Genomic DNA, 26,980 nt, shown 5'->3' with positions numbered 1-26,980 from the left:
CCTAATGAAATAGGAGCTATCGCGCATAACTCAGTCTCGAAATGGAGAACTAGTATTAAGATTTTTACCTATCGCGCATAGCTATAACATGAAAATACAATGAGTTATGCGCAAACACAGATAGGAATGAAATGGTATCACCTCAGTCTCGAAATGGAGAACTGAGGGAGGGAGAAAAATTACGGCATCCAGCGTAACTTATATGACTGGAGCCAATATCGCTTAAAGTGATTGCCAGTGACAACTGGCAATATAAGACAAAGTAAATTGGGAGCGCGTGGTACCGCGACTCTGAAACAAAAAGGTATAGTCATTGTTAGTCACGACGATAATAAAAACTCCCCAATCCACGCTGCAGCTCGGTTGTTGTTGATATTCCAACAGAATGGTGCTCCAGTTAATGGCTCGGCAGGCGGCCTGGCGCCGAAGTGGACTGGCTAACGCTTATTCACGTCCTCACTGTCGTTATCGATAGGCAGGTTACCAGCCTCTATAGACGTTATCGAAAGGAGGTCCTTCGCATCGTGAAAGTGGTATAAAATTGCACTGAACCCGCTGGGACTGCTGACCCCACTACTCGACTTAAACAAGCTCATCATGCCTCAACTCGTTTGGCTGATCACTGGGACAACGTGAGCCGTTCACCTCACATAACATCTTCGAGTCACCGGCCCTCTAGTCCTGGTTTCAGACATGAACCAGCTCTTGCCGCTCGCCAGCGAGGTGACAGGGTCATCGCCACCGCATGCTGACTTGCTGCCATCGATGGAAGGATACTAGTCAGCCCACACTGTGTTAATAAGGCCAGTGTGCATGTTAAGTACTGAACTTCCCAATGACATTGGTTGGTAGTTGCCTGCGCCAGTAACGATGCTGTCGCAGTGACGGTTGAAGTGCCTGTGTTATATGGTCATTGCGCGGTAACTTGTGTACGGCCAGATGGGACACCGAGAGGATAGTGCGATAATTAATGAAAGGGGTTGTCGACGGGCCGGCAGCCTTTCAACAATAGTTTCTAGCAAACCAGGCCTTGAGACACCATGGCCAATATTAGCATAAATTTGCATCATATCGTGCTGCTGGTGCTTAGCTTCAGATACTACTGGCTCCTAAATTCAGATTATTGTCTCTATTGTCCAGCTGAGTGGCAGAGACAGATTTGTCCGCAGACTACAGACACTTTTCGTTCTGGCAACCATCTTCACGGAAACCGAATAAGTGCCCAGAACCATCCGGTGTTCGTGATGATGCAGCTCCTAAGTAGCCATCATGCAGTTGCTATAGGCTCTCGTGGCCCGACACGTAGCCCCTCTCTGCTTAGCCAAGAACTCGCACAGCAGGATACTCTGTTGCTAGCCCTCCCAATTTGACGACTTAATATCTGACGGAGTGGGGAATCAGAGAACTCGCGCAAAGCTTCATCACTGAAGGCACTCTTGCTCCACTAGGCTATCGTCAAGGATCACCTGCGATGAGCGGAAAAACCAAGCACATGCACATGGAAAGAACGCCATGCACTGAGTCTTCACGCAGAACTGTCTTTCGCTCATGCCTCGGACAGATGAAGGACTTCATGGCCAACTCACGTCGAGTCGCGAACGGTGCATCGGTTGGAGGCTTGCCAATGATCCCCGAAACACTTTCAGCAACCAGGTGCACAAAATGTCCATTAGAATGCTGAAACTAGTTGCACGTAATGAAGCCTCAAATTCTGTTGGGGATATGGTCAGAAAAAAAGCCCCACGTCAACACATGGCTTTGATTCCCACCTCCAATAATCGGGGTCCGAAACTTGAACAGCGGAGGCGGCCACAATTCCGCTCTTCCCGGGAAGATAAGCCCGGATGGCACGCGTGGCATTTCTCATGAAATCACAGCTATTCTGAGTGCGATTCTTGCAGGCCGAAACTTCGAACGAGTCCACAAAGTGCCCTGCGCCACATCCTGGGACGATAATCTGGACGAGGAGGCGATAATCATTCAGATTGGCACGCCCCCCATGACAATGCAACTCACCTTGTGTAGTGTTTTTGAGGGATGCCCTGTAGACCGAACAGATTCAAAGGTGGCACTTGTCTTGGTTGCGTTCCCCTCCATCCATGCACAAATTTGGGTGACCCCAACATAATTTGGCCTATTAGACTTAGGGGAAATATGAACGTTGTAGATGGAGTTGTTTGAGGAGATAGCGGTTGCGATAGTGTTCTGAGATGGAAGGACGTTACTTGGTGATTCGCTTTGTTTCGACTAGCTCACCGAAGGTGGCCCACTCATGAGATCTCGAGCGGGTCCAACGGGTCCATCGACCAAGGAGCATTCCTAAGGGAAACAAACTAAGAAATGGCATTGCAATCTGACTCCAGGCATACCGGTGCTATGTGGTACCACCAGCAATTTGTCAATCCTCTGTTACCCCACTTGCCCTGGAAGTTGAGCCACGAAAATGTACCTGGCGCCAGCAAAACGATATCAGATATGCCGCGAATGGAGAAAGAACAACTTCTCCACCCTTGTAAGGTCCCCCTGGGATATACATTATGGGGAACAAGTTTGCCTTGGCATCCCATTTCGGACCACCATTAGCCGTGACATCAACAAGTTGGTCGGTGAGTTGACCGTAGCTGACCTGTCATGAATGGTTCGTCTGAGCATGCACCGTCAGCTGCTGAGAGACTCCTACATTCTGGTACACATCCTTTCCAGGGGAGTTCCAAATGCCGTGTGAACCCTGTGCTACCCACCCAATAGGGCGATCCTCGCCAGGTACTTTTGGGACGTCAGCCCAGCGTATGGTCCTGGAAGATGAAATGGTAGAAACACTTCGGCATGAGTTATATTTGTAGGATAATATTTCTCGTACCCGGTAGACTGACTTCCTCCCGAATGAGCATTGTAATCCGCGCTCACGGCAACGCCTAGAAATCGAAGAATCGGCGATCAGGGGACAGACCCGCGTCCCCAGCGCAGAGCGCACCGTTGACAGTCCGAACAGACATTCTCTCCCAGTCACTCACATCTGGACGATCCACGTTAGTTTGAACATAATATCACACCCGAGCCTGGATGGCACGCTCACGGTCACCAACTTCTCCAACCGCTTTTACTATCTTTCCTTGATTCCACGGATAGTACGTCCAATAGTAGAAGTCTACCACTCCATTTCCTTTGGGAGCGATGAAGGTATAGACGGGAACACGAGTCGTCTTTGGGTTCTTTCCAGCAAGGAACGTCCCCAGAGCGTTCGTATAATTTTGGACGGTAAGGAAAGTTCCTTGGCCATTGCTTGGCAAGGACGACGCAAGGTTCGTGCTCGTAAGGAGAGGTGGCTGGTTGGGGACGAGGTTTCCTTTGTCGTCATACACCTAAACAGTGGTATTGAACGCTCCGCCCAGACTGTCCACCAAGTGGCAGCGCCCACCTTGAAGTTCGGAAACATAAACTCGATAGAGCTCGGCAAGAAGGCTTCACTTGGACTAAGGACTTCATTCAGCGGAGCGCCAAATGTGCGTAAGAAGTGAAGTAAGCATACTGCAAACGAAACTGAGGCGCATATTTGCGTGCGAGATCCTCATGCGGAATTGTAGCGTAAACACAACCCGTGCAAAAAAGTAGAATGGCCACGCTGCAAGCAAGAAAAGAGGGCTGATTGCATTCAAGGGGTAAGAGACAGCTGCCATGCTCGTGCATCCACAACGTTTACTGACCATCCTAATAATAGTCGTAGGTTGTGGAGGCGAAGGGACGTTGATCAATTACCTTTTAAATGCGTCCCTAAAACCCTTCGAACCCTGTCAGATGGACAAGTATAGGCCGGCGCTCACACCGCCGCATGATTGTCATGGCTTTTCTTTTCGTCCCCATCATCCCGTGAAGCAAGCAACGAGTAGGTCTGTCTGGTGGCAGTGTAAGGTCTCCGAACTTCCGTCGGCGAGAGCAAGGCTGTTACTATTAGATCGACAAGTCATGACTCACGACACCACCCGGCCCCGGCGCGAACACACTGTGCACCATGCACCGCCTCGTCATTGCTTTTCCGTACAACGACGCCAGGGTTGGACTTGATGGTCCCACGGCGAAATAACAGAGGTCTGTCTGACGACGACAGAGCCACACGTTAGGGTCCTCGCACAATGTAAGGCCACTCGGAAGAAAATGGGCCCCAAGTTCGTAAGTGGCAAGATTGAATGAAATGCCAATGGGTGACGAATGGAAGCCCAAGCTTTGTTCCGATGATTGCGCGAGAATCGCACAACCGTTATCTGAGACGGCGGTTCCAGCAGAATATAAACCAGTGGCAAGAGCGCCGAGCTTCACAGAGGCCATTTCATCGCCGAGGACTGTTACGTTCCCATCGATATCTTCCATTGACGAATCTGATCCAGACCGAGTTCTTGACAGAATTGGGCCGCAATCGACAGATTTTACGCTGATGATCGATGTCAGCGATTTCGATGACGCCATGATCAAACCCTAGTGCAACATAAAGACCATCTAGGGAGAGTGCGGCGCAACTTCACAATGCCACTACGAACATCATTTCCTTTATATATAATTTAATCCTTGGTACGACCGCATGATGCTCGTGTCTATATTAGCCAAATTGTTTAGCATTTACCAGTGCGCTCGTTGGCAGTGCTTACTAGCTCGTCACTCCCTTGGCTATCCACTCGATGCCTTTTGTGCTGCAACATTGCTTAGAATTGTGGGGGAAGTTTCTGATGTGTGTACCATTCACTATTTCTGCAGCGTTAGGTTTGGCAATATACATAACATTATTGTGAGTGTTTGGCGGGCCTCTGGCGTCCCTGCGGAAGTACAGCAAGGTGCTACTGGTGAGAGGGGAATAAGTTAAGTGGGAATTGATGATGCAGCCTTTCGAATAAGGATTCAAAGACGCGTTGTCGACTTGAGCCAAGCCCATCATGGCATGCATACATTGCATTCAGGCCGCCGAATGAGATATTAGTGATTCGTAGATTTTTTATTGGTTGAATTGCCTGCGCTGGCAATTGCACATCTCATCATGGCCCTTCCCCAATTCTCTTCCCAATATGTACCCACTTCGTCGCGTTACATAACCACGAGATGGAGCCGGGTAGTTATGGCCATCCGAACAACTGGGGATGAGAGGGGGTGGGACGAGGCTTGGGAGCAGTGCGGCATGCACGACGGAAGCATGGGTCAAAAGAAATACACCTGTACACTATATCGAGCTACGATGTGTACGGCTACATACACTGGAAGCATAGTATCATAGAGGTTGAGTGTGAAGACATTGTCACCTCATATTCCTTAACAACTGCACTCAACTCCAGTCCGAAACGTCCAGGGCGCCCTTCCCAATCGCGTTTTCCAGACGCGATTCTGTGAATTACGGAGTGATGAACAATAAATGGGAACTATACCTCTATCTTGCATGCATCGCTGATGATTTCCCCCGGATGACCGGTGAAGGAAACAACCAGAGCCAACTCCCCACGCTACATGTCCAAGCTCCCAGTCGCTTCTGACCGACGCAGCTTTCCTCAAGCTGGCCGCCAACTTATTCGTGGAATGGGCTATGACGCGTCGTTCTACACATTGGTCCCAAACGGATGGAGTTGCAGGAACACCTTTCGGATGTGCAGTTGACCTACCTTCTCTTACTCCTGCTGTGGGCTGCCTCGCGGTAACCTACAAAGCACCAGGTGAAAACACATTCTGAAGAAATTGTGTAGAGGATGAGCGATTAATAGAGATACATAAGGTGGCAAAGAAAGGATCAGAGGATAAGTAGGGATAACCGATTGAGAGACAGAACATAGAAACGTTAATTTGAGCACGCATTGCTTTACGTTGCTCCGCTGTTAATTGGCAAGGTTCGTACTTGTAATTTGGAAAAAGTGGCAGAAAGCCAAAGGAGAAACTGGAAAAATAAAAGTAAAAATAAAACTACAGCACTCAGGATTCCCATGTAGTCCCCTACCATGGTACTAACTAAGCGGTACTCAACTTAACTTCGCAGATCAGACGGGATGCGGTGCTTTCCGAGTCCTATGGCCGCAGATGTCCAGGTCCGCATTTCTACCTCTGATGAATATAATTACATAATAGGGATCAGGGCTGATGAATCGACACTATTAAAAAGCACATGTATGAAGACGAAACGATGTGCGATAAATCTGAGATTTCGACGATAATCTGTTCACCACTGTTACCGTGTGAGGTGCCATTGGAAACAGGAGACCGGCGATTGATATGGAGACGAAAATGAAATGGGAAAAACAATGAGAGGTAAATTGTCGAGATAACCAACACGCATGTAGAAAAATGAGGGAAAGAGACAAAAACAAGGAGATCCGAGGATAAACAGGTAAACGACTGGCGCGCGTGACGCGCAACCACGTAATTTTGACGACTAATCCATTCAACATATTCGCCCTCGGCCGGTGCAAACATTTCATCGCAACGATTGATACGATCGTGTTTCGCCTAACGAAGTGCATGCTGACGGTGATTGCCCACTTTGTAGATCACGGGGGTAGTAGAGGGAACCATTATTGAAGGAAAGATCTGTTACGAGCTGGTATCAACTTGACTGGTGCATACCCCAATTCTTCGACAAATGCATCTTCATTGCTTGTGTACTAGGGCCTCTGTGCTGGCCGTGCGCTGAACATAACTTGTTATCGAAGGCGGGCCAAATTACATATGTAAGCTTCGGGGGAGACATGAGGGTTACGAACCTCAATCATAGCCAAAACAAGATGATGTTGCGGAAATTGAATTTTCGAGCCCAATGCAGTGCTGTTTCCCTTCTGTGAATTTTAGGGTGGGAGTCAGTGAAATCCCAGCGAGGATTGGCCATATAAACCATAAACGCGTAAAGGAGAATCATGCCTAATTCATGAGAGAGCGTCAACTTTCAAAGAAGGGGTCCTAGAGCAAGAAAACTAGATCTCGAAACCCTACAGCCCGTCACGCACCCTTGTTGAACAACGAGAGCTACAACGCCCACATTACAATTACATGCGAGTCAGTCAAGGCTCCATTTTGTTTCGACAAATTCTTTTATTCTCCGTGGGCAGACGATGACCGACACATCACTCGCCGATTTACTAGCCCCATAGCAAAATGAGTGTGTAGGCTCTTCAAAATCAGCGTATGCCGATAATCATGTTTATGATCAAGAAACTCACTGGGATTCACGCAGTAGGTCACTATCTGGAGAATTCGATTGGAAAGATATAGAGGGAGAAGAACTGTCCGTTTAGCGGACTTTCAAGCCAAGTTTACATACTCGGTTAATTGTGCGTTCGCGGCCCTCGGAAACTCTATGGCTCGAGGATGGATTGTTTGAGATTTGACGCTTCGGCCCGCGCCAGTCACTGTCCTAAGATTGGCTAGAGGTAAGATGCGGGAGAGAGGACAGAAGAGTTCAGGCGATGTGCCGTGTCTAGCGAGCGTTCACATTGCTGTTACGTGATGTATGGATGAAGGAAAGATAACGCACTCATCAAAACTATGTTTCCTACTGCCTAAATGTCAAATTTGGTCCCATTGACCCATATAGCGGCAGTCGTCCGTTCGTGAACGCGGTCCAGTTGAGGAGATGGAGCACGTATGAATCAACGGCTTTCCGTAAAGATCCAAAGGCGTCCCGTGTAGCTCTTGAACCTCGGGTAGAATGCGAGTGGGAGTTAGGCGTTGTCGTGCAGATGCAAGCTAGCAGCTTCTACACACCCCGTTAGAGGGAGAGAATCCTGGGGCGCAAGTGCTGCGTCGAGTCTACTGAGGCTGCATGCGCAGGAGATCTAGATCCACATGAATCTCGGATGAGGGGGCTACGATGGCGCACGTAGTTGGTGGGCGAACCAGCACACTGTCATCGTCCAAAAGACCGTTTGGGAGGGAATGCGGAAGCAAGCGCAGAGCAGAGGGACTTCCGTTTACAGTATGAGTCGCCACATTCATTTCTCTTCTCACACATCTGAGTTTTCGTAGAGTTTTCGCAACACCCAACGCTCGTTATCTATATCCCTCTTGATGGGATGCAGAACGAGCTAATACCTTCCACTCCAAAGTAAGAGCCTGAAGGAGTACCTCCGAAATCATTCCCCGCGCACGACCATCCAGGTCCATCCGATCAGTCCTGATCGCGGTGGTAAGCTCATGAGTGCCCTGAGCTGAAAGTTCCTTCCTCAAAGAAGCCCCCAGTGCGGAGCCAGCGAAAATTTCATAGCCTCCTTGTCATATACTTGGGGCGTACGCTGTAACGCCCGAAGCAGGCGCCTCTCGATTGCTCCGTGATCGATTATCCTTCCCCACAAAAATTTGGGGGTTCCCGCTGGGATTACAGGGACTTGTTAGTCACCCAAGCTTACGGAACGAGTGGTTTGCTGCCAGTAGGCTGAGTCCTGGGTTACTCAGAACAGAGGGACTTCATCCTTTTTCAGGGGTTCGTGATGCTGACGTCCGCATCTCCTCTGTGCGCTGGGACGAGAAGGGGTTCGTTGGGATAGGCATGGATACAATGTTCCCTTCAGCCACAAGCTGATATTGTAGTGAGTATAGTGAGACACAGTCCTCCGGCCGTACTCCCACCAGACGGGCAGTATCATCAGGCATCAGGATACAGCACCAGTCCTCGCTAGATCCAGTGCCTCGCGATGCCTAATTACCCCTGCCTCTGTAGGTAGTTGAGCGCCGGGTGGATGGTTGGGATGTTGGTTACGTATTGGAACCGTTTAGTCGCATGCCGGGCAACCTGTACCTCCTACAGGATCTGTACCCGATATTTGACAGCATCCCTGCGTTTCAGTGGATACTTGTGAGTTAGCGGACTGCAGTTGCTATGAGATGGATGGCAACTACGTCGCTGACACTGCAAGCTGTACTGGGGCTGTCATCATCGTAGAGGTGAATGCACCTGGCATCGATAACCGCCAAACGCAATGAAGATGCATGGGCAGGGAATGAGAGATCTGCTATGCTGTTGAGGGACCAGCTCCCTTAGCCCTAACTGGTGCGCGCAATCGAAGGTTAATGTCGAACCTTCTGTCCGCATTCTAACTTTCATACCCGTAAGTAACGCTGTTCCCCAACGCATTACTATGGGCTTCACAATGGCATGACGTGGTCAGACATGGGAAGCCGTGTACGAGCGATGAAATGGTCTCGCCACACAATGAATTGGAGTTAAGCGCCCAGTGCAAGATTTTTCCCTTGCATTTTCACCCAGATGCTGGCTCCTGTGTCTGGCCAGTGCGCGTTATTGGCGTGCTTTCTCTGCGATCTTGGCCTGTCTGGTGCTGTGCGTGCCTTCAGATCGTGCTTGCCTTTGGGCAACGAAACACGTGGCGGAATTTATAGACCGTTCATCCGGCGCAGTGCAGCCGGTGAATCGAGCCTTCCCCATTCGTTAGCATAATCAACTAGCTCTCAATATGCTTGTTGCATATAAATACTTATTGATGAATTAAACTCAATTTTCTGATTTTTCGACTGTGTTCAATGGTGCATCCTCGCAGCATCGTCAGACTTCTCCTCATTTTTCAGCCCTTTTCAAACCCTTCTACTCTCTCACTATGCCTGCGGCTGATGGCAGGAGTTGGTTCATGAACCCCTGTGTCGAAAAGATCCCTCGAAAACAAGGAGAACCGAACCGGCTAAGAAGATCTGGTCACCCGATCTAATGAATACCATCACTACCTAATGACAGCACCCCTATTCAGCTGAAATGCTCATTCTGCGTCTGCGGAAACGTCGACGAAAAAGGACGGGAGGGATTCTCGGTTCCTCTCTAGCCCTAGATGTTGGCGACACTGCGATAAGTACTACACTCTTGAGCAGAAATCCCAACATCCTCGGGACATGACGGACTTCGTGCTCCAGCGCGGCGACAGCTTTGGGCCACAGTCTCATCAGGACGCACGAGACGGAGTCAATTGGACCAACAACAAGCCATAAATAGCTTATTCGGCTAATATCCTGATGCATCTTCCTGATGAGCGGGTGTTTCCTGCCGTGGTTTTTCGACGCGCCTTCTTTCGCCCTCCTTGCATCGACTTGGCTTGTCCCCTCACCCCCTGTTCACGGTAATTGTAGCGGTGCACTGCTCCAGCAATTTCGCGGTTGAACGAAGCCAAGCGGTCTACTAACAGATGAGAAATCGCAAAAGTTGTGAAATATCAGCTAGGCGATCTCTGATCGTGTTCATATTGTTAGGTAGAACTTCGATGAAGAAAACCACTTAATTTGGAAAAGCCATTTAATGCTGAAGTGCGGTCATGCGAGGCGAGGATTGAATGGTCGTGAAATGCATAAAAGGGCGGCCTGAGCCTTGGTCTCCCCGTCAGCTCCTCGCCCCCTTCTCTCATGCATAGATCACGGCCTCCATCCCTGCTGCGGATCACCCTCTGACGCTCCTCGGCAGCTCCGAACCCTTTCGCCTCACGGATGGGGCCCTCCCAATCTCTCTCCGTTGTACATGCTATGATAGGCTCCGCCTTTGGGGTCCCTTCACACACCGGTTCGCCGTTCACGCATGGTTCTACAGCTGCGAGCCACCTCTAGGTAAGCGACCTGGACTCTGCCTTCACCTTCCAACTAAAACGTCCTCGTAGCTCCCATGTCCTCGCAACCTGGCCGTACCCATATCCTCGGTGAATCCGCTTGCAGATCAGTCCTCTTTCCGCGCTGGCTATCTTGGCTACCCGACTTAACCCCCCTGCGAATGTTTGGACCGAGATCAACTTATTCCTGCAATAGGAGGGCTATGACGAATCGTTCTACACATTGGCCCCTCGACACTTTATGACGGGAGAATGGCCAGCCCAAACGGATTGCATGTGGGGATTCATATATCGCCTTTCTATCCACTGGATGCATAGCTTCAGAAAACGGCCTACCTTCTCTTACCGGCTTCAACAGGTCTGCTTCATCGATTCAACATATTCTATGGCACGCTTTGCTCGGGGCTCTCGGCCTTTTCCTTTCGGGGTGCAAACATTTCATCGCAACGGACGGGGCTGCTTGTGGTTAGACCGTTGTTATAGGCTCTCCCTGTGTCTTTCGCCTTTCAACTTGGGGCAATCGCTGCGTCCTCTTTCTTAGTGTGCTTATCGTTCAGTGCGTATTACAGGACCACGTGGCGTTGAATCGTAGGATTGTCTTGTTATGCTCGGCTCTGCTGGCTCCGACTCTGGAGGCATTCGCGTACAACATGCTGTGGACACACTGACTCCGGGCCACATTTCCAATAGGAGTGATAAAGACATCGCCTCGGCGCACAAGCCGTACGCGCCATGCCCTTAGTTAGCCATGTTCTCTCTAAGCTTATTTGTGCAATTTTTCTTTCCAGGTGTCGAGCGGTCCGTCTCTGATTGCATTGGGAGAGAGGCACTCCATCGGGGCGCTCCAACGGCGCCGGTATGTACCATGCTTCCACGGGCGCGAGCGTCCGTTGGTCATACCCCTTTCCTGTGTTAGGGTGGGCATCAGCCCTGCAGATCGGTTGCACTGCATGATGTCCACCCAGCAGGTTTGGCCGTAAGTCACATTTTCCCTCCCGGATTCGAACTACTGCTGATGTCCCCATATGCCCAGGAATATCTATCGCTGCCCTCCTTGGGCAAGGCTGCGAGTTATGGTGCGTGGACCAAAGGTGCTTTGTATATCCCTTGACCATTGAGGGTTCGTTGTATCAAGAGGCCGGCTCACCCCGCAGGCTCCAGCCTCGACTCGATGACAGACTCGGCGAAGCCTACGGAACGAGTTGACGTCTTTCCCAAATGGCGCCAAGGCTGGACGAGGAAGCAGTTCCTGGCCGTGCAGGGCGAGAACCAGGACGACGAGCATAACATACGCTCCATCCTACGACGACAAAGGAAAAGCACGTGTCATACTCATTTCTCATGCTTATAAATTTGCCAGGGTAGTCTGGCTGCCACATACCCCTCTTGGACAACTCACAGACCCTAGTTTGTTTTATTTTCGATACTAACATATTTTCCCACCATTGTCCGCTTGCCCATGACAGGCCACATGTACGTAGCCTGATAATACATCGCAGCTTCACTGTTTACATCGCCCGCCTCGTGTTTATGCGCCACCCTGAGTTCGACTACTGAACATAGAAATGCATTCCGTATGTTGTACTTGACAGTGAATCAAGAAGTACCAACCTCGAACTCGAGAGAACCAAAAATGCCAAAGAACACAGCAATCGGAGGTCCCATGGAGGATTCTGGTGTCGTTTTCCAAGTTGGGACGAAGCTTCTGTCTTCTGGAGGAACAGGAGTTCGCTATCCGGGTGCAACTTCTATTCCTGCCAGGTCCCACTTTTTAACCGTATTTTCACCCGTTGACGCCGCCCTAACTGTGTCTTCATTCCAATGTTATAATGGAGGCTGGCCGCCTGTCCGTGCCTTTCGACCGACCTGCACTTGACTTGATTCTCGCGCCCTCGTGCTTAAGTCGCCCCCGTCGTAGGTGAGGCCAGTCATTGGCCACTGCCACAATGTTTTTACTCACTGAGGATGTGTCCGTCTTAGTATTGGACCTCGTTGCCTACTGTCAAGCCGCAAAACTGTCCCATATCGGATCCAGCTTGGCCTTCTACTACTGACGACACTTATTTCCCCAGCAACTCCCTTCGTTTCACAGGTCCGCGCTTTCGCCGTGTCTACGCCACATTTTTGTTCGGATGTTCACAGTCCTCCCGATTTCATAAGTCACTGTCATTCCAATAGTGTCCTCCTCTCAGTTGAAACTTGCCGGAATACATGGGCCCGTAGGCCGATCCGACCAAGTGTTCCCTTCAAAGGGACAAGCGACATGGCTATGATGTGTATGCTGTACCGCCTCGCTCCCAATACAGAGCAAGGAGGTGGTGAAATCGGCAAGGGGCGGGTAATTCTGTTCGCAGCATCTTCTCCGAATTTTGGGTAGTGCTCGGGGCAAAGATGGAGATAATCGGACATGAACCTATTAACCCCCGTGACATGTGACTCGGCCTTTGTATAAACTGGGGCCCATGTCGTCCTTGGCGCTACCCAAAATTCGGAGAAGATGCTGCGAACAGAATTACCCGCCCCTTGCCGATTTCACCACCTCCTTGCTCTGTATTGGGAGCGAGGCGGTACAGCATACACATCATAGCCATGTCGCTTGTCCCTTTGAAGGGAACACTTGGTCGGATCGGCCTACGGGCCCATGTATTCCGGCAAGTTTCAACTGAGAGGAGGACACTATTGGAATGACAGTGACTTATGAAATCGGGAGGACTGTGAACATCCGAACAAAAATGTGGCGTAGACACGGCGAAAGCGCGGACCTGTGAAACGAAGGGAGTTGCTGGGGAAATAAGTGTCGTCAGTAGTAGAAGGCCAAGCTGGATCCGATATGGGACAGTTTTGCGGCTTGACAGTAGGCAACGAGGTCCAATACTAAGACGGACACATCCTCAGTGAGTAAAAACATTGTGGCAGTGGCCAATGACTGGCCTCACCTACGACGGGGGCGACTTAAGCACGAGGGCGCGAGAATCAAGTCAAGTGCAGGTCGGTCGAAAGGCACGGACAGGCGGCCAGCCTCCATTATAACATTGGAATGAAGACACAGTTAGGGCGGCGTCAACGGGTGAAAATACGGTTAAAAAGTGGGACCTGGCAGGAATAGAAGTTGCACCCGGATAGCGAACTCCTGTTCCTCCAGAAGACAGAAGCTTCGTCCCAACTTGGAAAACGACACCAGAATCCTCCATGGGACCTCCGATTGCTGTGTTCTTTGGCATTTTTGGTTCTCTCGAGTTCGAGGTTGGTACTTCTTGATTCACTGTCAAGTACAACATACGGAATGCATTTCTATGTTCAGTAGTCGAACTCAGGGTGGCGCATAAACACGAGGCGGGCGATGTAAACAGTGAAGCTGCGATGTATTATCAGGCTACGTACATGTGGCCTGTCATGGGCAAGCGGACAATGGTGGGAAAATATGTTAGTATCGAAAATAAAACAAACTAGGGTCTGTGAGTTGTCCAAGAGGGGTATGTGGCAGCCAGACTACCCTGGCAAATTTATAAGCATGAGAAATGAGTATGACACGTGCTTTTCCTTTGTCGTCGTAGGATGGAGCGTATGTTATGCTCGTCGTCCTGGTTCTCGCCCTGCACGGCCAGGAACTGCTTCCTCGTCCAGCCTTGGCGCCATTTGGGAAAGACGTCAACTCGTTCCGTAGGCTTCGCCGAGTCTGTCATCGAGTCGAGGCTGGAGCCTGCGGGGTGAGCCGGCCTCTTGATACAACGAACCCTCAATGGTCAAGGGATATACAAAGCACCTTTGGTCCACGCACCATAACTCGCAGCCTTGCCCAAGGAGGGCAGCGATAGATATTCCTGGGCATATGGGGACATCAGCAGTAGTTCGAATCCGGGAGGGAAAATGTGACTTACGGCCAAACCTGCTGGGTGGACATCATGCAGTGCAACCGATCTGCAGGGCTGATGCCCACCCTAACACAGGAAAGGGGTATGACCAACGGACGCTCGCGCCCGTGGAAGCATGGTACATACCGGCGCCGTTGGAGCGCCCCGATGGAGTGCCTCTCTCCCAATGCAATCAGAGACGGACCGCTCGACACCTGGAAAGAAAAATTGCACAAATAAGCTTAGAGAGAACATGGCTAACTAAGGGCATGGCGCGTACGGCTTGTGCGCCGAGGCGATGTCTTTATCACTCCTATTGGAAATGTGGCCCGGAGTCAGTGTGTCCACAGCATGTTGTACGCGAATGCCTCCAGAGTCGGAGCCAGCAGAGCCGAGCATAACAAGACAATCCTACGATTCAACGCCACGTGGTCCTGTAATACGCACTGAACGATAAGCACACTAAGAAAGAGGACGCAGCGATTGCCCCAAGTTGAAAGGCGAAAGACACAGGGAGAGCCTATAACAACGGTCTAACCACAAGCAGCCCCGTCCGTTGCGATGAAATGTTTGCACCCCGAAAGGAAAAGGCCGAGAGCCCCGAGCAAAGCGTGCCATAGAATATGTTGAATCGATGAAGCAGACCTGTTGAAGCCGGTAAGAGAAGGTAGGCCGTTTTCTGAAGCTATGCATCCAGTGGATAGAAAGGCGATATATGAATCCCCACATGCAATCCGTTTGGGCTGGCCATTCTCCCGTCATAAAGTGTCGAGGGGCCAATGTGTAGAACGATTCGTCATAGCCCTCCTATTGCAGGAATAAGTTGATCTCGGTCCAAACATTCGCAGGGGGGTTAAGTCGGGTAGCCAAGATAGCCAGCGCGGAAAGAGGACTGATCTGCAAGCGGATTCACCGAGGATATGGGTACGGCCAGGTTGCGAGGACATGGGAGCTACGAGGACGTTTTAGTTGGAAGGTGAAGGCAGAGTCCAGGTCGCTTACCTAGAGGTGGCTCGCAGCTGTAGAACCATGCGTGAACGGCGAACCGGTGTGTGAAGGGACCCCAAAGGCGGAGCCTATCATAGCATGTACAACGGAGAGAGATTGGGAGGGCCCCATCCGTGAGGCGAAAGGGTTCGGAGCTGCCGAGGAGCGTCAGAGGGTGATCCGCAGCAGGGATGGAGGCCGTGATCTATGCATGAGAGAAGGGGGCGAGGAGCTGACGGGGAGACCAAGGCTCAGGCCGCCCTTTTATGCATTTCACGACCATTCAATCCTCGCCTCGCATGACCGCACTTCAGCATTAAATGGCTTTTCCAAATTAAGTGGTTTTCTTCATCGAAGTTCTACCTAACAATATGAACACGATCAGAGATCGCCTAGCTGATATTTCACAACTTTTGCGATTTCTCATCTGTTAGTAGACCGCTTGGCTTCGTTCAACCGCGAAATTGCTGGAGCAGTGCACCGCTACAATTACCGTGAACAGGGGGTGAGGGGACAAGCCAAGTCGATGCAAGGAGGGCGAAAGAAGGCGCGTCGAAAAACCACGGCAGGAAACACCCGCTCATCAGGAAGATGCATCAGGATATTAGCCGAATAAGCTATTTATGGCTTGTTGTTGGTCCAATTGACTCCGTCTCGTGCGTCCTGATGAGACTGTGGCCCAAAGCTGTCGCCGCGCTGGAGCACGAAGTCCGTCATGTCCCGAGGATGTTGGGATTTCTGCTCAAGAGTGTAGTACTTATCGCAGTGTCGCCAACATCTAGGGCTAGAGAGGAACCGAGAATCCCTCCCGTCCTTTTTCGTCGACGTTTCCGCAGACGCAGAATGAGCATTTCAGCTGAATAGGGGTGCTGTCATTAGGTAGTGATGGTATTCATTAGATCGGGTGACCAGATCTTCTTAGCCGGTTCGGTTCTCCTTGTTTTCGAGGGATCTTTTCGACACAGGGGTTCATGAACCAACTCCTGCCATCAGCCGCAGGCATAGTGAGAGAGTAGAAGGGTTTGAAAAGGGCTGAAAAATGAGGAGAAGTCTGACGATGCTGCGAGGATGCACCATTGAACACAGTCGAAAAATCAGAAAATTGAGTTTAATTCATCAATAAGTATTTATATGCAACAAGCATATTGAGAGCTAGTTGATTATGCTAACGAATGGGGAAGGCTCGATTCACCGGCTGCACTGCGCCGGATGAACGGTCTATAAATTCCGCCACGTGTTTCGTTGCCCAAAGGCAAGCACGATCTGAAGGCACGCACAGCACCAGACAGGCCAAGATCGCAGAGAAAGCACGCCAATAACGCGCACTGGCCAGACACAGGAGCCAGCATCTGGGTGAAAATGCAAGGGAAAAATCTTGCACTGGGCGCTTAACTCCAATTCATTGTGTGGCGAGACCATTTCATCGCTCGTACACGGCTTCCCATGTCTGACCACGTCATGCCATTGTGAAGCCCATAGTAATGCGTTGGGGAACAGCGTTACTTACGGGTATGAAAGTTAGAATGCGGACAGAAGGTTCGACATTAACCTTCGATTGCGCGCACCAGTTAGGGCTAAGGGAGCTGGTCCCTCAACAGCATAGCAGATCTCTCATTCCCTGCCCATGCATCTTCATTGCGTTTGGCGGTTATCGATGCCAGGTGCATTCACCTCTACGATGATGACAGCCCCAGTACAGCTTGCAGTGTCAGCGACGTAGTTGCCATCCATCTCATAGCAACTGCAGTCCGCTAACTCACAAGTATCCACTGAAACGCAGGGATGCTGTCAAATATCGGGTACAGATCCTGTAGGAGGTACAGGTTGCCCGGCATGCGACTAAACGGTTCCAATACGTAACCAACATCCCAACCATCCACCCGGCGCTCAACTACCTACAGAGGCAGGGGTAATTAGGCATCGCGAGGCACTGGATCTAGCGAGGACTGGTGCTGTATCCTGATGCCTGATGATACTGCCCGTCTGGTGGGAGTACGGCCGGAGGACTGTGTCTCACTATACTCACTACAATATCAGCTTGTGGCTGAAGGGAACATTGTATCCATGCCTATCCCAACGAACCCCTTCTCGTCCCAGCGCACAGAGGAGATGCGGACGTCAGCATCACGAACCCCTGAAAAAGGATGAAGTCCCTCTGTTCTGAGTAACCCAGGACTCAGCCTACTGGCAGCAAACCACTCGTTCCGTAAGCTTGGGTGACTAACAAGTCCCTGTAATCCCAGCGGGAACCCCCAAATTTTTGTGGGGAAGGATAATCGATCACGGAGCAATCGAGAGGCGCCTGCTTCGGGCGTTACAGCGTACGCCCCAAGTATATGACAAGGAGGCTATGAAATTTTCGCTGGCTCCGCACTGGGGGCTTCTTTGAGGAAGGAACTTTCAGCTCAGGGCACTCATGAGCTTACCACCGCGATCAGGACTGATCGGATGGACCTGGATGGTCGTGCGCGGGGAATGATTTCGGAGGTACTCCTTCAGGCTCTTACTTTGGAGTGGAAGGTATTAGCTCGTTCTGCATCCCATCAAGAGGGATATAGATAACGAGCGTTGGGTGTTGCGAAAACTCTACGAAAACTCAGATGTGTGAGAAGAGAAATGAATGTGGCGACTCATACTGTAAACGGAAGTCCCTCTGCTCTGCGCTTGCTTCCGCATTCCCTCCCAAACGGTCTTTTGGACGATGACAGTGTGCTGGTTCGCCCACCAACTACGTGCGCCATCGTAGCCCCCTCATCCGAGATTCATGTGGATCTAGATCTCCTGCGCATGCAGCCTCAGTAGACTCGACGCAGCACTTGCGCCCCAGGATTCTCTCCCTCTAACGGGGTGTGTAGAAGCTGCTAGCTTGCATCTGCACGACAACGCCTAACTCCCACTCGCATTCTACCCGAGGTTCAAGAGCTACACGGGACGCCTTTGGATCTTTACGGAAAGCCGTTGATTCATACGTGCTCCATCTCCTCAACTGGACCGCGTTCACGAACGGACGACTGCCGCTATATGGGTCAATGGGACCAAATTTGACATTTAGGCAGTAGGAAACATAGTTTTGATGAGTGCGTTATCTTTCCTTCATCCATACATCACGTAACAGCAATGTGAACGCTCGCTAGACACGGCACATCGCCTGAACTCTTCTGTCCTCTCTCCCGCATCTTACCTCTAGCCAATCTTAGGACAGTGACTGGCGCGGGCCGAAGCGTCAAATCTCAAACAATCCATCCTCGAGCCATAGAGTTTCCGAGGGCCGCGAACGCACAATTAACCGAGTATGTAAACTTGGCTTGAAAGTCCGCTAAACGGACAGTTCTTCTCCCTCTATATCTTTCCAATCGAATTCTCCAGATAGTGACCTACTGCGTGAATCCCAGTGAGTTTCTTGATCATAAACATGATTATCGGCATACGCTGATTTTGAAGAGCCTACACACTCATTTTGCTATGGGGCTAGTAAATCGGCGAGTGATGTGTCGGTCATCGTCTGCCCACGGAGAATAAAAGAATTTGTCGAAACAAAATGGAGCCTTGACTGACTCGCATGTAATTGTAATGTGGGCGTTGTAGCTCTCGTTGTTCAACAAGGGTGCGTGACGGGCTGTAGGGTTTCGAGATCTAGTTTTCTTGCTCTAGGACCCCTTCTTTGAAAGTTGACGCTCTCTCATGAATTAGGCATGATTCTCCTTTACGCGTTTATGGTTTATATGGCCAATCCTCGCTGGGATTTCACTGACTCCCACCCTAAAATTCACAGAAGGGAAACAGCACTGCATTGGGCTCGAAAATTCAATTTCCGCAACATCATCTTGTTTTGGCTATGATTGAGGTTCGTAACCCTCATGTCTCCCCCGAAGCTTACATATGTAATTTGGCCCGCCTTCGATAACAAGTTATGTTCAGCGCACGGCCAGCACAGAGGCCCTAGTACACAAGCAATGAAGATGCATTTGTCGAAGAATTGGGGTATGCACCAGTCAAGTTGATACCAGCTCGTAACAGATCTTTCCTTCAATAATGGTTCCCTCTACTACCCCCGTGATCTACAAAGTGGGCAATCACCGTCAGCATGCACTTCGTTAGGCGAAACACGATCGTATCAATCGTTGCGATGAAATGTTTGCACCGGCCGAGGGCGAATATGTTGAATGGATTAGTCGTCAAAATTACGTGGTTGCGCGTCACGCGCGCCAGTCGTTTACCTGTTTATCCTCGGATCTCCTTGTTTTTGTCTCTTTCCCTCATTTTTCTACATGCGTGTTGGTTATCTCGACAATTTACCTCTCATTGTTTTTCCCATTTCATTTTCGTCTCCATATCAATCGCCGGTCTCCTGTTTCCAATGGCACCTCACACGGTAACAGTGGTGAACAGATTATCGTCGAAATCTCAGATTTATCGCACATCGTTTCGTCTTCATACATGTGCTTTTTAATAGTGTCGATTCATCAGCCCTGATCCCTATTATGTAATTATATTCATCAGAGGTAGAAATGCGGACCTGGACATCTGCGGCCATAGGACTCGGAAAGCACCGCATCCCGTCTGATCTGCGAAGTTAAGTTGAGTACCGCTTAGTTAGTACCATGGTAGGGGACTACATGGGAATCCTGAGTGCTGTAGTTTTATTTTTACTTTTATTTTTCCAGTTTCTCCTTTGGCTTTCTGCCACTTTTTCCAAATTACAAGTACGAACCTTGCCAATTAACAGCGGAGCAACGTAAAGCAATGCGTGCTCAAATTAACGTTTCTATGTTCTGTCTCTCAATCGGTTATCCCTACTTATCCTCTGATCCTTTCTTTGCCACCTTATGTATCTCTATTAATCGCTCATCCTCTACACAATTTCTTCAGAATGTGTTTTCACCTGGTGCTTTGTAGGTTACCGCGAGGCAGCCCACAGCAGGAGTAAGAGAAGGTAGGTCAACTGCACATCCGAAAGGTGTTCCTGCAACTCCATCCGTTTGGGACCAATGTGTAGAACGACGCGTCATAGCCCATTCCACGAATAAGTTGGCGGCCAGCTTGAGGAAAGCTGCGTCGGTCAGAAGCGACTGGGAGCTTGGACATGTAGCGTGGGGAGTTGGCTCTGGTTGTTTCCTTCACCGGTCATCCGGGGGAAATCATCAGCGATGCATGCAAGATAGAGGTATAGTTCCCATTTATTGTTCATCACTCCGTAATTCACAGAATCGCGTCTGGAAAACGCGATTGGGAAGGGCGCCCTGGACGTTTCGGACTGGAGTTGAGTGCAGTTGTTAAGGAATATGAGGTGACAATGTCTTCACACTCAACCTCTATGATACTATGCTTCCAGTGTATGTAGCCGTACACATCGTAGCTCGATATAGTGTACAGGTGTATTTCTTTTGACCCATGCTTCCGTCGTGCATGCCGCACTGCTCCCAAGCCTCGTCCCACCCCCTCTCATCCCCAGTTGTTCGGATGGCCATAACTACCCGGCTCCATCTCGTGGTTATGTAACGCGACGAAGTGGGTACATATTGGGAAGAGAATTGGGGAAGGGCCATGATGAGATGTGCAATTGCCAGCGCAGGCAATTCAACCAATAAAAAATCTACGAATCACTAATATCTCATTCGGCGGCCTGAATGCAATGTATGCATGCCATGATGGGCTTGGCTCAAGTCGACAACGCGTCTTTGAATCCTTATTCGAAAGGCTGCATCATCAATTCCCACTTAACTTATTCCCCTCTCACCAGTAGCACCTTGCTGTACTTCCGCAGGGACGCCAGAGGCCCGCCAAACACTCACAATAATGTTATGTATATTGCCAAACCTAACGCTGCAGAAATAGTGAATGGTACACACATCAGAAACTTCCCCCACAATTCTAAGCAATGTTGCAGCACAAAAGGCATCGAGTGGATAGCCAAGGGAGTGACGAGCTAGTAAGCACTGCCAACGAGCGCACTGGTAAATGCTAAACAATTTGGCTAATATAGACACGAGCATCATGCGGTCGTACCAAGGATTAAATTATATATAAAGGAAATGATGTTCGTAGTGGCATTGTGAAGTTGCGCCGCACTCTCCCTAGATGGTCTTTATGTTGCACTAGGGTTTGATCATGGCGTCATCGAAATCGCTGACATCGATCATCAGCGTAAAATCTGTCGATTGCGGCCCAATTCTGTCAAGAACTCGGTCTGGATCAGATTCGTCAATGGAAGATATCGATGGGAACGTAACAGTCCTCGGCGATGAAATGGCCTCTGTGAAGCTCGGCGCTCTTGCCACTGGTTTATATTCTGCTGGAACCGCCGTCTCAGATAACGGTTGTGCGATTCTCGCGCAATCATCGGAACAAAGCTTGGGCTTCCATTCGTCACCCATTGGCATTTCATTCAATCTTGCCACTTACGAACTTGGGGCCCATTTTCTTCCGAGTGGCCTTACATTGTGCGAGGACCCTAACGTGTGGCTCTGTCGTCGTCAGACAGACCTCTGTTATTTCGCCGTGGGACCATCAAGTCCAACCCTGGCGTCGTTGTACGGAAAAGCAATGACGAGGCGGTGCATGGTGCACAGTGTGTTCGCGCCGGGGCCGGGTGGTGTCGTGAGTCATGACTTGTCGATCTAATAGTAACAGCCTTGCTCTCGCCGACGGAAGTTCGGAGACCTTACACTGCCACCAGACAGACCTACTCGTTGCTTGCTTCACGGGATGATGGGGACGAAAAGAAAAGAATCATGCGGCGGTGTGAGCGCCAGCCTATACTTGTCCATCTGACAGGGTTCGAAGGGTTTTAGGGACGCATTTAAAAGGTAATTGATCAACGTCCCTTCGCCTCCACAACCTACGACTATTATTAGGATGGTCAGTAAACGTTGTGGATGCACGAGCATGGCAGCTGTCTCTTACCCCTTGAATGCAATCAGCCCTCTTTTCTTGCTTGCAGCGTGGCCATTCTACTTTTTTGCACGGGTTGTGTTTGCGCTACAATTCCGCATGAGGATCTCGCACGCAAGTATGCGCCTCAGTTTCGTTTGCAGTATGTTTACTTCACTTCTTACGCACATTTGGCGCTCCGCTGAATGAAGTCCTTAGTCCAAGTGAAGCCTTCTTGCCAAGCTCTATCGAGTTTATGTTTCCGAACTTCAAGGTGAGCGCTGCCACTTGGTGGACAGTCTGGGCGGAGCGTTCAATACCACTGTTTAGGTGTATGACGACAAAGGAAACCTCGTCCCCAACCAGCCACCTCTCCTTACGAGCACGAACCTTGCGTCGTCCTTGCCAAGCAATGGCCAAGGAACTTTCCTTACCGTCCAAAATTATACGAACGCTCTGGGGACGTTCCTTGCTGGAAAGAACCCAAAGACGACTCGTGTTCCCGTCTATACCTTCATCGCTCCCAAAGGAAATGGAGTGGTAGACTTCTACTATTGGACGTACTATCCGTGGAATCAAGGCAAGATAGTAAAAGTGGTTGGAGAAGTTGATGACCGTGAGCGTGCCATCCAGGCTTGGGTGTGATATTATGTTCGAACTGACGTGGATCGTCCAGATGTGAGTGACTGGGAGAGAATGTCTGTTCGGACTGTCAACGGTGCGCTCTGCGCTGGGGACGCGGGTCTGTCCCCTGATCGCCGATTCTTCGATTTCTAGGCGTTGCCGTGAGCGCGGATTACAATGCTCATTCGGGAGGAAGTCAGTCTACCGGGTACGAGAAATATTATCCTACAAATATAACTCATGCCGAAGTGTTTCTACCATTTCATCTTCCAGGACCATACGCTGGGCTGACGTCCCAAAAGTACCTGGCGAGGATCGCCCTATTGGGTGGGTAGCACAGGGCTCACACGGCATTTGGGACTCCCCTGGAAAGCATGTGTACCAGAATGTAGGAGTCTCTCAGCAGCTGGCAGTGCATGCTCAGACGAACCATTCATGACAGGTCAGCTACGGTCAACTCACCGACCAACTTGTCGATGTCACGGCTAATGGTGGTCCGAAATGGGATGCCAAGGCAAACTTGTTCCCCATGATGTATATCCCAGGGGGAGCTTACAAGGGTGGGGAAGCTGTTCTTTCTCCATTCGCGGCATCTCTGATATCGTTTTGCTGGCGCCAGGTACATTTTCGTGGCTCAGCTTCCAGGGCAAGTGGGGTAACAGAGGATTGACAAATTGCTGGTGGTACCACATAGCACCGGTATGCCTGGAGTCAGATTGCATTGCCATTTCTTAGTTTGTTTCCCTTAGGAATGCTCCTTGGTCGATGGACCCGTTGGACCAGCTCGAGATCTCATGAGTGGGCCACCTTCGGTGAGCCAGTCGAAACAAAGCTGAGACCACCAAGTAACGTCCTTCCATCTCAGAACACTATCGCAACTGCTATCTCCTCAAACAACTCCATCTACAACGTTCATATTTCCCCTAAGTCTAATAGGCCAAATTATGTTGGGGTCACCCAAATTTGTGCATGGATGGAGGGGAACGCAACCAAGACAAGTGGCACCTTTGGATCTGTTCGGTCTACAGGGCATCCCTCAAAAACACTACACAAGGTGAGTTGCATTGTCATGGGGGGGGCGTGCCAATCTGAATGATTATCGCCTCCTCGTCCAGATTATCGTCCCAGGATGTGGCGCAGGGCACTTTGTGGACTCGTTCGAAGTTTCGGTCTGCAAGAATCGCACTCAGAATAGCTGTGATTTCATGAGAAATGCCACGCGTGCCATCCGGGCTTATCTTCCCGGGAAGAGCGGAATTGTGGCCGCCTTCGCTGTTCAAGTTTCGGATCCCGATTATTGGAGGTGGGAATCAAAGCCATGTGTTGACATGGGGCTTTTTTCTGACCATATCTCCAACAGAATTTGAGGCATCATTACGTGCAACTAGTTTCAGCATTCTAATGGACATTTTGTGCACCTTCCTTGTTGCTGAAAGTGTTTCGGGGATCATTGGCAAGCCTCCAACCAATGCACCGTTCGTGACTCGACGTGAGTTGGCCATGAAGTCCTCGTTTTCATGTCCGAGGCATGAGCGAAAGACAGTTTTGCCTGAAGACCCAGTGCTCCGCTTTCTTTCCATGTGCTTGGTTTTTCCGCTCGTCGCAGGTGATCCTTGACGGTAGCCTAGTGGAGCAAGAATGCCTTCAATGATGAAGCTTTGCGCGAGTTCTCTGATTCCCCGCTCCGTCAGATATTAAGTCGTCAAATTGGGAGGGCTAGCACCGGAGTATCCTGCTGTGCGAGTTCTCGGCTAAGCAGAGAGGGGTTACTTGTCGGGGCACGAGAGCATATAGCAACTGCATGATGACTACTTAGGAGCGGCATCATCACGAACACTGGATGGTTCTGAGCCCTTATCCGGTTTCCGTGAAGATGGTTGCCAGAACGAAAAGTGTCTGTAGTCTGCGGACAAATTTGTCTCTGCCACTCAGCTGGACAATAGAGACAATAATCCGAATTTAGGAGCCAGTAGTATCTGAAGCTAAGCACCAGCAGCACGATATGATGCAAATTTGTGCTAATATTGGCCATGGTGTCTCAAGGCCTGGTTTGCTAGAAACTATGTTGAAAGGCTGCCGGCCCGTCGACAACCCCTTTCATTAATTATCCCACTATCCTCTCGGTGTCCCATCTGGCCGTACACAAGTTACCGCACAATGACCCTATATCATCACACTTAACACAGGCACTTCAACCGTCACTGCGACAGCATCGATACTGGCGCAGGCAACTACCAACCAATGTCATCGGGAAGTTCAGCACTTTACAGGCACACTGGCCTTATTAACACAGTGTGGACTGACTAGTATCCTTCCATCGATGGCAGCAAGTCAGCATGCGGTGGCGATGACCCTGTCGCCTCGCTGGCGAGCGGCAAGAGCACGTTCACGTCCGAAACCAGGACTAGAGGGCAGGTGACTCGAAGATGTTATGTGAGGTGAACGGCTCACGTTGTCCCAGTGATCAGCCAAACGAGTTGAGGCATGATCCAAAGCGGGCCATTTAAGTCGAGTAGTGGGGTCAACAGTCCCAGCGGGTTCAGTGCAAATTTTATACCACTTTCACGATGCGAAGGACCTCCTTTCGATAACGTCTATAGAGGCTGGTAACCTGCCTATCGATAACGACAGTGACGACGTGAATAAGCGTTAGCCAGTCCACTTCGGCGCCAGGCCGCCTGCCGAGCCATTAACTGGAGCACCATTCTGCAAGAGTTGGAGCGCTACGTCGTGGCCTATCCGAAGGGAAAATTAATATTGGCTATTTCGAATTCGTCATCACCAATCGGGCCTGCCCGCCAATAACGCTGGCTGAAAAGCAATCACGACTCACGAGGGTGGTATATACACTTACTGTAACTCGATTTGGACTCCAAGTAGGAGATCCATGCTCGTGTCCTGTACATTCGGAAGCCTTGTGAGGCTGTGCGCTGGAAAGACGTAATACTCTCACCCGGTTAGGAAGTGCAAACAACATGCAGCAATATTGATGCAGCATATAACGCTGATCGGACACCAAAGAGCCCTGGCATGTCTTTCCTCGGAATACACCGAATTGGTACGTGCTTCCGCGGCCGATCTGCGCAAAACGCCATTTATTTGATGGAAATGCCTATCGTGGCACGATGGTGGCGATTTGGTACCCAAGTTATGCGTTGTAACTGACTAGGTTTGACCAACATTGATTGACGGGATGGTATTTGGGGCGTTCAATCCGGAGAGTCCGCAGATAGATCGAGTTGTCACCTAATGATCTTAGGGCCCTATCACGTCAGTACAAGGCAACATCACCTGGATTCGGGAGTCTGGGACTTGACATATGTAGGCCCAAGCACACGATGAGCTCAGCGTTGGTGATGCGAAATCTTGCCCCCTGGAGAAGACATGTTTTCTAAATCCACCTCTTGATCAATAATCGGCTGGTCAGATTCTTTTATTCACACGTAAACGAGCTCGGGTCAATCAGAGGTAATGTTGTTCATGCGATACGATGACTGTTCATCATATCTGAGCAAGCTTTGTATATCTTAGACATCAGATCCGCAACAACGTGTATGAATAATTGATCAGCAGGTCGAATGAAGAGTTTTCATGGGGGACAAGGTAGAGCCGGTTGAAAGCAAGATGGTTTCAGGCTTGACCCGATCAACGTCAACGGTTTTTCAGGTGGGACGTACGCGAAGTCCCACCACGGACTGTGCCTATAACTACTACCGTTTTGGGGAATATACGATTCGAGATGGGGCAATTGATGGGAACTGAGGTGAAGTGCAAATGGCTCAAATCGGACCAGCCACGATTCATGATTCGTTTTGGAAACAGAAAATAGTAGCGCACGGGCGTTATATATGCTTTACGTCGTACGAAGATACATCGTTGATTTCATTTCGAAACTACCGTCCAACTTCGGGTGCAAAGCGCAAATCTTTGGCTGAGACATTCTACGTATGGGCTCTTGGAGATTCTTGATGTTTCTAGCTCAAAGTGGGCGGCAAACGAGGATGAGTTGATAGGTATGGCAAATCAACAAAGAGGCTAAGCGATGGCTGTAATTCGGTTGAGAAGATTCCAATAAAAGCTAGTAGCCTGTCTCTT

The 26,980-nt window shown here is 50.1% G+C and overlaps 8 protein-coding genes across 8 annotated transcripts; 5 read left to right on the top strand and 3 right to left on the bottom strand.

The window, feature by feature from the left end:
* Positions 1-1,655: 1,655 nt before the first annotated feature.
* Positions 1,656-4,167, bottom strand: EI90DRAFT_2975411 (uncharacterized protein). The gene is made up of 12 exons (XM_039055856.1): positions 3,705-4,167; positions 3,530-3,642; positions 3,419-3,473; positions 3,077-3,362; positions 2,975-3,016; positions 2,861-2,915; positions 2,681-2,795; positions 2,509-2,626; positions 2,370-2,449; positions 2,257-2,319; positions 2,017-2,205; positions 1,656-1,957 (listed from the first exon to the last, which is right to left on the bottom strand). Exons 1-12 carry the CDS (start codon positions 3,705-3,707, stop codon positions 1,727-1,729), a joined length of 1,350 nt encoding a protein of 449 aa, XP_038913302.1. The 5' UTR covers positions 3,708-4,167; the 3' UTR covers positions 1,656-1,726.
* A 1,863-nt stretch (positions 4,168-6,030) lies between these two features.
* On the bottom strand, positions 6,031-6,498 carry EI90DRAFT_3068967 (uncharacterized protein). The gene has a single exon (XM_039061126.1). It carries the CDS (start codon positions 6,483-6,485, stop codon positions 6,120-6,122), a length of 366 nt encoding a protein of 121 aa, XP_038913301.1. The 5' UTR covers positions 6,486-6,498; the 3' UTR covers positions 6,031-6,119.
* A 4,803-nt stretch (positions 6,499-11,301) lies between these two features.
* Positions 11,302-11,664, top strand: EI90DRAFT_3127531 (uncharacterized protein; the record flags this gene model as incomplete). Its single annotated transcript, XM_039064019.1, has 3 exons — positions 11,302-11,409; positions 11,470-11,529; positions 11,587-11,664. 3 exons carry the CDS (start codon positions 11,302-11,304, stop codon positions 11,662-11,664), a joined length of 246 nt encoding a protein of 81 aa, XP_038913300.1.
* A 428-nt stretch (positions 11,665-12,092) lies between these two features.
* On the top strand, positions 12,093-12,930 carry EI90DRAFT_3291167 (uncharacterized protein; the record flags this gene model as incomplete). The annotated part of the gene is made up of 3 exons (XM_039067261.1): positions 12,093-12,399; positions 12,534-12,645; positions 12,746-12,930. Exons 1-3 carry the CDS (start codon positions 12,130-12,132, stop codon positions 12,928-12,930), a joined length of 567 nt encoding a protein of 188 aa, XP_038913299.1. The 5' UTR covers positions 12,093-12,129.
* Positions 12,931-14,085: 1,155 nt separating this feature from the next.
* EI90DRAFT_1860335 (uncharacterized protein) lies at positions 14,086-14,836 on the top strand. Its single transcript, XM_039052280.1, has one exon. The coding sequence runs from the start codon at positions 14,293-14,295 to the stop codon at positions 14,803-14,805; it is 513 nt and encodes a 170-aa protein (XP_038913298.1). The 5' UTR covers positions 14,086-14,292; the 3' UTR covers positions 14,806-14,836.
* Positions 14,837-19,462: 4,626 nt separating this feature from the next.
* EI90DRAFT_3068940 (uncharacterized protein) lies at positions 19,463-19,930 on the top strand. Its single transcript, XM_039061125.1, has one exon. It carries the CDS (start codon positions 19,476-19,478, stop codon positions 19,839-19,841), a length of 366 nt encoding a protein of 121 aa, XP_038913297.1. The 5' UTR covers positions 19,463-19,475; the 3' UTR covers positions 19,842-19,930.
* Positions 19,931-21,793: 1,863 nt separating this feature from the next.
* On the bottom strand, positions 21,794-22,421 carry EI90DRAFT_3068936 (uncharacterized protein). The gene is made up of 3 exons (XM_039061124.1): positions 22,311-22,421; positions 22,108-22,278; positions 21,794-22,087 (listed from the first exon to the last, which is right to left on the bottom strand). Exons 2-3 carry the CDS (start codon positions 22,276-22,278, stop codon positions 21,899-21,901), a joined length of 360 nt encoding a protein of 119 aa, XP_038913296.1. The 5' UTR covers positions 22,311-22,421; the 3' UTR covers positions 21,794-21,898.
* On the top strand, positions 22,140-23,826 carry EI90DRAFT_1859554 (uncharacterized protein). Its single transcript, XM_039052279.1, has 9 exons — positions 22,140-22,424; positions 22,481-22,535; positions 22,592-22,877; positions 22,938-22,979; positions 23,039-23,093; positions 23,159-23,273; positions 23,328-23,445; positions 23,505-23,584; positions 23,635-23,826. Exons 1-9 carry the CDS (start codon positions 22,267-22,269, stop codon positions 23,719-23,721), a joined length of 996 nt encoding a protein of 331 aa, XP_038913295.1. The 5' UTR covers positions 22,140-22,266; the 3' UTR covers positions 23,722-23,826.
* Positions 23,827-26,980: the final 3,154 nt, after the last annotated feature.

The sequence above is a fragment of the Cantharellus anzutake genome, assembly GCF_015039405.1.
Source record: "Cantharellus anzutake strain C23 chromosome Unknown EI90scaffold_43, whole genome shotgun sequence".
Taxonomy (NCBI): Eukaryota; Fungi; Basidiomycota; class Agaricomycetes; order Cantharellales; family Hydnaceae; genus Cantharellus; species Cantharellus anzutake.
Note: the sequence above shows the minus strand (reverse complement) of the source record. Positions and strands in the feature narration are given on the sequence as shown.